The sequence below is a fragment of the Corythoichthys intestinalis genome, chromosome 9 (assembly GCF_030265065.1).
Source record: "Corythoichthys intestinalis isolate RoL2023-P3 chromosome 9, ASM3026506v1, whole genome shotgun sequence".
In the NCBI taxonomy this organism is placed as follows: domain Eukaryota; kingdom Metazoa; phylum Chordata; class Actinopteri; order Syngnathiformes; family Syngnathidae; genus Corythoichthys; species Corythoichthys intestinalis.
This window is the reverse complement of record NC_080403.1, coordinates 8612042-8620662: the sequence shown is the minus strand read 5'-3', so window position 1 is coordinate 8620662 and position 8621 is coordinate 8612042. Positions and strand designations below refer to the sequence as shown.

General features: G+C 38.5%; 1 protein-coding gene across 2 annotated transcripts; it reads right to left on the bottom strand.

Annotated features, from left to right (window-relative positions):
- Positions 1 to 2345: 2345 nt before the first annotated feature.
- hdhd3 (haloacid dehalogenase-like hydrolase domain containing 3) lies at positions 2346 to 8582 on the bottom strand. 2 transcript variants are annotated; one of them, XM_057846528.1, is made up of 3 exons: positions 8436 to 8582; positions 5497 to 5831; positions 2346 to 3555 (listed from the first exon to the last, which is right to left on the bottom strand). In XM_057846528.1, exons 2-3 carry the CDS (start codon positions 5824 to 5826, stop codon positions 3151 to 3153), a joined length of 735 nt encoding a protein of 244 aa, XP_057702511.1. In that variant the 5' UTR covers positions 5827 to 5831; positions 8436 to 8582; the 3' UTR covers positions 2346 to 3150. The 2 variants fall into 2 exon arrangements, with proteins under 2 accessions (XP_057702511.1, XP_057702512.1); XM_057846529.1 differs by having other exon boundaries at positions 8450 to 8507.
- Positions 8583 to 8621: the final 39 nt, after the last annotated feature.

The window sequence follows — 8621 nt, the reverse complement described above, 5'->3', positions numbered from 1 at the left end:
GGGCCCTACATCATGGTGCAAAATTTGTAGGTAGTCTTCAGACTTCATAATGCCTTGCACACGGTCAAGCAGTCCAGTGCCAGAGGTAGCAAAGCAACCCCAAAACATCAGGGAACCTCCGCCATGCTTGACTGTGGGGACCATGTTATTTTCTTCGAAGGCCTCGGTTTTTTTCCCCCTGTAACTCTATGTTGATGCCTTTTCCCAAAAAGCTCTACTTTTTTCTTATCTGACCAGGGAACATTCTTCCAAAACGTTTTTGGCTTTGTCAGGCAGGTTTTGGCAAACTCCAGCCTGGCATTTTTATGTCTCTGGGTCAGAAGTGGGGTCTTCCTGGGTATCCTGACATAGAGTCCCTTTTCATTCAGACGCCGACGGATAGTACGAGTTGACACTAGCCACGTTTACATGCTGACTTTTATTCATACCGATTCAAATAATTCCGAATGGAAATTTCAGATCAGCTGTTTACATGTCACTTCATCTATTCCGATCCAGCGTTTACATGTGTCTGCCTTTATTCCGAAAGGACGTTTGACAACTGCCGTCTGACATGCGCAGATTAATCAAAACAAAGCGTCACGTTGCAAAACATGGAGATCGATCGTAAGATCAGCTGCTGTTTTAACTTTTCGAGTGGAAACAAAACTTCAGAATGACACGCCGTTCATTTAAAAAGTTGTGTGGGCTGGTGGAGGGATTCATGGATATAAACTTTCCGCCGGACTCCAATAGGGAATGGGACATACTACGTCATTGTTTGGACGCGCATCCATGCTGGTAATATGATTCACTTCCGGTCCGGCAGACTCAATGCGGATTGTAACGTGTGGTAGTGCTAAGCTAACTCCTTCGGTGTTTTAGAAAGAAAATATGGGTGCTTATTGTTACGTTACCGGGTGCAACAGCGTCTCCTACGACAAAAAAAGGGGTTAGGAAAAATGGACTCACTTTTCACCGTTTTCCTGCATGGAAGACCGAATATCAGATCACGAAGGTACGACGGATAGCTGGATTGCAGCGGTTCGTCGGAAAAGCATTTCTTATGATCATATTTCTGCTGGAATGAGAGTGTGTTCCAGTCATCTCTACTCTTGTAAGTTGAACGATTTATCCACTTTTGGTATACGTTTTTGTTTTTTTACACCGTTGTGTAAATCTGCCTCGGTAGCAATGCTCACCTATTACGACTCACCTACCTATTGTGTTCCTAGGAAAACCTGCTGACAACACATCCCGATTGGTCACCATCTCTCTTCTTGGATCATTTGACAAAGAACATTTGTTCAATGGAGTGGTTCCATTTGTCCTGTGTCGGACTCAAACAAGCCGCTGCGGCAGACGCCATCTGGGTCTGCCCTTCTTGTCGATAAACTGCGGGCTTTTAACTTGTGAAAATGATAAAACTTTAATGCACATATTTATTCTGCCTGGCTATTTAACTAAGGCCAGTGAAGTGTTTTTTTTTAACCACTTTGAGAAAGACACATTTCATTGTAATGTTGAATTTATATATTATTATTTTTAATTTATAATATTCTTATTTGCACTAATGTAGACTTTAGACTGTCAATTCAAATAGTGTTGGAAAAGTTGCAATACCTAAAATAGAAATGCAAGAACTGTAAAGTACATATTTATACACCTTTATTTACCTTAGGCCACTGGATGTTTTTTAACTGCTTTGAAAAATACAGGTTTTGTTGTGATCTTGTATTTATATAGTATATAGCTTTTTATAATGTATTATATTATGTATTATAATATTTGCTGCCCCCTGCCAGAGTGTGGGCCATTTTGTACTAAAGGGATTTTAAATTGTCAGTTCAAATACTGTGTTGGAGACTAGTACTTGCAATACTTAAAATGGAAATGCAAGAACTTTAAAGCACATATTTATTCTGTCTGGCAATTTACCCAAGGCCAGTAAATAGTGTTTTAAACTGCTTTGACAAAGACACTTTATTGTAATCTTGTATTTGTGTATTACTTATAATTTATTATATAATATTTGCTGCCCCCGTCAGAGGGTGGGCCTTGTTTGCACTAATTTAAAATTGTTAAACTGTCAATTCAAATATGGTATTGGAGAAATTGCATTACTTGAAATAAATCTATTGCAACTTATCAGTCCCAGTTCTTGTCTACAACACTGTCCAAAAATTGTCAATGCATATTCCAAATTGAATAACAAAGTAAGTCACCTGACTTTGTAATTATTACACCTGTTTATTATGAAGACCTGAAGTAAAACAACAAGCAGTTACAGTTTGTCAAGAAGTTGTTCAAGTCATGTTTTGGTATTCATATTTTATTGACTTTTCACAACAACACTTGGGCTCGTGTTTGTAAGAGCACAGAAAACAGAAGTTTCAGCGTGCACTTTTCGCCTTTCCAACCTCTCATAACGCTCCGATGTGGTGCGCTTGACCTCAGAATAACCCAAGAAGAGATATGGTGACCAATCGGGATGTGTTGTCAGCATTTCATATGCAGGTGCCAATACTTTTGTTGCTGCACTGGACTATAAGCCGCAGGATTCAAAATGTGGGGAAAAAAAGTATTGTCTTAAAATAGTCTCAAATTAGTTGTCGAATAATTTGCTAATTGATTAGCTGTTGATTAATAGATTGTTTCATCTTTAGTCAGTTACTTTGCTGAGTAATTAGTTTTACAGTGAGGTAATGGCGTTACCAACTCAATTACTTTTTGGGAAAAGTCATTTGTAACTAACTAATTACTTTTTTAAAGTAAGATTAAAAACACTGATACACCACACATACACACACACACACACATATCAATATGTATATATATATATATATAAATTTACCAAATAATTGATATTGTATCATATTGTTATGAAATTTTTTATTTATATCCTTTAAAGGTACATGTGCTCCAAATTTTTGGCACATCTCTTTTAATAAAAGACTCAAAGTTACAGAAATAACCTAGAATAGTGTAAGAATTTAAAAAAAAAAAAAAAAAAAAAAAGATGATCTGCTTTTGGTTCAACCAAGATACACCAGGCCAAAAATACTGTTAAACAGCTGGAAATATTGGGGAACTTTTTTGAAAACAATTAACAGTGAAAATCGCTTTGGAGAGACAATCACTTAAATATGTCTTTAAAATCCTCAAAAATAATCAGGAGCATTTTTCCATGTGCTGCTGAAGACGTGCTGGGAGATCATCTAACGACGAGAGTAGATGCTCTTTAGGAATATTATGCTGGTTAGAGTTATTTGTCCGGTCTAAAAGGAACCCATGGATTCCGGCCGAGCGAGATGCTAGGTAATCGTTTGTGTAATGGTCCCCGACATGGACGATGCTGGTAGGGAGCACGTCGCACTTTCGCCGCGCCTGATCAAAGATGGCCACATGGGGCTTCTCGACACCTGCTGCTTCTGATGTTAGCAGAAAGTTGAAGTGAGAGAGCAGCCCGCAACCGCGTAAGATGGCTTCTAGGCGGTTGTCGAAGTTGGAAACCACTCCCATTTTCAGTCCTAGTGAGGAGACTTTTTCTAGAGCTGACTTTGTGTCTGGAAATACCTTCAAAATAAAAGGACATTATTTAATATTCATTAAAACAAAACGGAATTCACATTCACTAGTTCAATGTTTCAGAGCTTTTTGCCCAATTTTGTGTTATTTAACAAGGAATAAATTCACATGTACAGTGGGGCAAATAAGTATTTATTTAGTCAACTACCATTTGTGCAAGTTCTCCTACTTGAAAAGATTAGAGAGGCCTGTAATTGTCAACGTGGGTAAACCTCAACCACGAGAGACAGAATGTGGGGAAAAAAACAGAAAATCATATTGTTTGATTTTTGAAGAATTTATTTCCAAATCAGAGTGGAAAAAAAAGTATTTGGTCACCTACAAACAAGCAAGATTTCTGGCTATCAAAGAGGTCTATCTTCTTCTAACGAGGTCTAACGAGGCTCCACTCATTACCTGTATCCTGTATTAATGGCACCTGTTTTAACTCATTATCGGTATAAATTGTCCACAAATTCAGTCAGTCACACTCCAAACTCCACTATGGCCAAGACCAAAGAGCTGTTGAAGGTCAGCAGAGACAAAATTGTAGACCTGCACCAGGCTGGGAAGACTGAATCTGCAATAGGTAAAACGCTTGGTGTAAAGAAATCAACTGTGGGAGCAATTATTAGAAAATGGAAAACAATTCAACACATACAAGACCACTGATAATCTCCCTCGGTCTGGGGCTCCATGCAAGATCTCACCCTGTGGCGTCAAAATGATAACAAGAACGGTGAGCAAAAATCCCAGAACCACACGGTGGGACCTAGTGAATGACCTACAGAGAGCTGGTACCACAGTAACAACGGCTACTATCAGTAACAAAATGCGCCGCCAGGGACTCAAATCCTGCACTGCCAGACGTGTCCCCCTGCTGAAGCCAGTACACGTCCAGGCCCGTCTGCGGTTTGCTAGAGAACATTTGGATGATCCAGAAGAGGACTGGCAGAATGTGTTCTGGTCAGATGAAACCAAATTAGAACTTTTTGGTAGAAACACAGGTGCTCGTATTTGGAGGAGAAAGAATACTGAATTGCATCTGAAGAACACCATACCCACTGTGAAGCATGGGGGTGGAAACAACATGCTTCGGGGCTGTTTTTCTGCAAAGGGAACAGGACGACTGATCTGTGTAAAGGAAAGAATGAATGGGGCCATGTATCGAGAGATTTCGAGTGAAACTCTCCTTCCATTAGCAAGGGCATTGAAGATGAGACTTGGCTGGGTCTTTCAGCATTACAATGATCCCAAACACACAGCCAGGGCAACAAAGGAGTGGCTTCGTAAGAAGCATTCAAGGTCCTGGAGTGGCCTAGCCAGTCTCCAGATCTCAACCCCATGGAAAATCTGTGGAGGGAGTTAAAGGTCCGTGTTGCCCAACGACAGCCCCAAAACATCACTGCTCTTGAGGAGATCTGCATGGAGGAATGGGCCAAAATACCAGCAACAGTGTGTGAAAAGCTTGTGAAGTTACAGAAAACGTTTGGCCTTCGTTATTGCCAACAAAGGGTACATAACAAAGTATTGAGATGAACTTTTGATATTGACCAAATACTTATTTTCCACCATGATTTGCAAATAAATTCTTTAAAAATCAAACACTGTGATTTTCTGGGATTTTTTTCCCCACATTCTGTCTCTCATAGTTGAGGTTTACCCATGTTGACAATTACAGGCCTCTCTAATATTTTCGAGTGGGAGAACTTGCACAATTAGTGGTTGACTAAATACTTATTTGCCCCACTGTACCTCTTTCTTTTTTGCTACGTATTGATGAGAATCTATGTCAAAATATGGACACCATGAAAAGATTATAGTATTTCAATACTCATACGCCTAACAGAATGAGGAAATACATGTATGTTACATTGTGGGAGCAGTGCAAATTGTCTTTTGAGCTCTCTAAAATTGTGACACAAACAGTGAAAGAAAATCAACATTTACCTCCCAATTATCAGCATTGCAGAAGTTCTTGTACAGGTTTAGGGCCATTTCATTGAGCAGGACAGGGTCACGCACTCTGCACTGAGAGAAGGTGGCTTTCACCACCTCCGTCCACCATGACTGTCCGTCCAGTCCTTGAGAGATGCCATAGTTTGGGAATCGTCTAGAATGATGTCGATACGCCTGACGGAAAGCGGCGTCCACCTCGGCAGGTTTGAGGCTCAGACCCATTCGTTTGGCCTCATCGCAATACTGCTCGCCCACTGAGGAACGTACCCTCAGCAGGGTGTCTTTCACGTCCCACAGCACCCAACGCAGAGGGGCACGCATCGCACCTGTAAGGGTGGGACAAAAATCATCTTCAAGTTTCAGAAAATGTATTGCCATTGAAAATCCAGCATCTACCCATCACTTGACTTGAGAAGTTGGTAGTCACACTGTCTTAAAATGTCTGTGATGAAAATGAAGAATGAGAGACTACATTGTTTCTTAGAGAATTTTTTAGTCTAGACACTGACTAATAGGCAGAGAATGGTGGTATGAAGGCTGAATCATGAAACTGGGCAAAGTGGGCAACTCAACTATTCCAGTGCCTGAAACTCTGAATGTGTCTGTTATCTAGTAGCAATTAAATTAAACTCGAGTGCGGGAACACGCAGAACCATTCTTATCTCGGATCCTTAAGTGACACGGCCATTTGAAATATATGAAGGCACTGGTAAAGCAACTAAAAAATAAAATGACAAAAAAATTCTTAAACCTTTTATGCACAAATTATGTTTTTTTTTGTCTGTTTGTTTTGTCTTACCCATACAGAGCCCTCATTTAAATTATTGGCTGTCATTGACGGCGCTAGACATCCAATCCATTTGACTGGAGGGGTGAATGAACTTTCGAAATATGAGCATTCACAGCCAGTCTTCCTGGTTTAAAGGGATCCCTGATAGAAAGACTTGTAGTTCAGAAAAGATAAATGTTATTATGAGTTAAAATCATTTGGTAATGAAACCCCTCTTGATGTTTTCATTTTTATACATTTGTAAAATTAGTTTAACTAGTAGGGCCATTGTTGTTGATGTCGTAGGGTGGTGACGTCACATGGTTACGCTGCCGGGCTACCAGAGTATGACTAGCGACATAAACGTCATTTGTTCAACCCTTTCAATTGGAACATTAATGAGCATGACAGCACAGTTGATAGTTCACAAAACGAGCAGCATAAGCAAAATGAACAGGAAAGACGGGATGAGACGAGACGACAGTAGGAAAAAAAAACTTCTGCCAAAATGTTCTACACCGGCGAAACGACCTACAAGAGGCGAGTTTGACACCCGAAGCACTACCGTGCGCTTTCAGCTTGTTTTGTTCAGATACATACAGACAGAAAATACTTAAAATGCCTTAAGGAAATACTTAAACGTAGTAATATCAAATAAGGGTGGTTTAAATATGCAACGTGACTAATGTGGTCAACAGATCAACAATCTGCTTTAAAGCTACAACAACAAAACACAATGCTTAAAAGTATGAGAGGCAAACACATGCAAAAAGTATTTTGAGGCTATGAAAAAGTAACAAAAGACTCAATAAAAACACAAATAGTAAGTCCTCGCCGCTTTTAACCGATGAACGCGTGTGTTGGAAGTCTCGCTGCGTAGAAGGAATTGCAGTTACCCAGTAGTATTCATCAAGTGACAGTGACAATCGACGTCATCATCCCGAGCGTCCATTGTGCGCTTAAAACATGGCGCCTTCCGTAGGTCAAAACATGTACTAAATATTCAAACTTTTAAATCATTGGCAATATTTTATGTGTTTCTAATAACATATTTTAGTAAAAAAGAACAATTGCTGTGGCTTATTAGAGCCTAAAAGTCTTTAAGTCCGACGTTCCTTTTAAATGCATTGGACTTCAATGTCTGACAATGAGTTAAATACTAATTTAAAAAGAATGAAATAAAAATAAACTTTAATGTTACCTGGAGCAGTGACCAGTGTACTTACTGTTTTTATTCCATTATTTTGGTTTTTATTAAATCTGTGTTAATTTATAAATGAATAAATATATAAAAAATATATGTTTAATGCTTTCCTGTTTTTATTCCATTATTTTAGTTTTTATTAAATGTGTGTTAATTTATAAATAAATAATTATGTAAAAAGATATATGTTTAAACAATTGATAAAAATACATTTAAAAAAAGGCTTTAACCCTTTATAAGGCAAGCGACTAAGTGTCAATAAACACATAAATAAATTGCCAAAATAGTCACATGCTTTAAAAGTGTTTTTTTTTTGTGCTTTTGAATAGCTGTCAGCAGTAGCGCTAGTATTTATTGTGTCGCAGAGTCACACTACCACCTGCTGGACAAAAAGCGGCAACACAAGTTACATTGTAAAATTGTTTATGAAGCTCAGCAGGAAGACTCAATTTAAAAAAAGGCTTACACACAAAACGTCATCGATTATTATTTCTAATTATGACGCACGCATTGCTTAAAAAATAAAAAAAAAAAAAAAAAAGCACGCATTGCTAACGTTTTCTTGAAGACTCGCTGATTCGCGTCCTCCCACAATGGCTAGTCGGTGTAAATTAATTCGTGTTAGTAATTTATGCGTTTATATACTTATATGAATATCATTCATGATATCATTTAACGTTTAAAATAATTTCCCCAATGACCATCGAGTAAATAAATTAACTGTAAATTTCACGAATCTGCGAACTAGGTTATGAAGCTAGTACTCTTTTCAAGCCTAACCCTAACATAAATTTTCTGAATAAAAAATTTCTGAATAACAAAAAACGCCGCTGGTAGTCATTGTGAATGAAGTATTTAAAATGTGTCGTGGTGGAGTACAACACAAATCCAAACAAGGTCACTAACATCTCACCACGTAAACAGTATAAACATATGCATGTACATTAAACATCTTACGTCGGTACGACCACCTCGTTTGCAGTTGCTGTAAATGTTGTGTAAAATGTGTGGATTACGTCCGTCTACTTCTCATTTCTCTAGTAGAAAGTCCGCCTGAAATGTGACATTGACGTTACCAAAGTCAGGTATCGCGAGAAAAAAATCGGGCACCAAAAAAAAAAAAAAAAAAAAAAAAAAAAGTAT

Excerpts from the sequence above, each read along its gene's own strand:
- hdhd3 (XM_057846528.1), bottom strand. The coding sequence starts at position 5,826 with ATGCGTGCCCCTCTGCGTTGGGTGCTGTGGGACGTGAAAGACACCCTG. Across the intron at positions 3,556-5,496 it reads GCAATGCTGATAATTGGGAG|GTATTTCCAGACACAAAGTC; the intron begins GTAAATGTTGAT and ends TTTATTTTGAAG.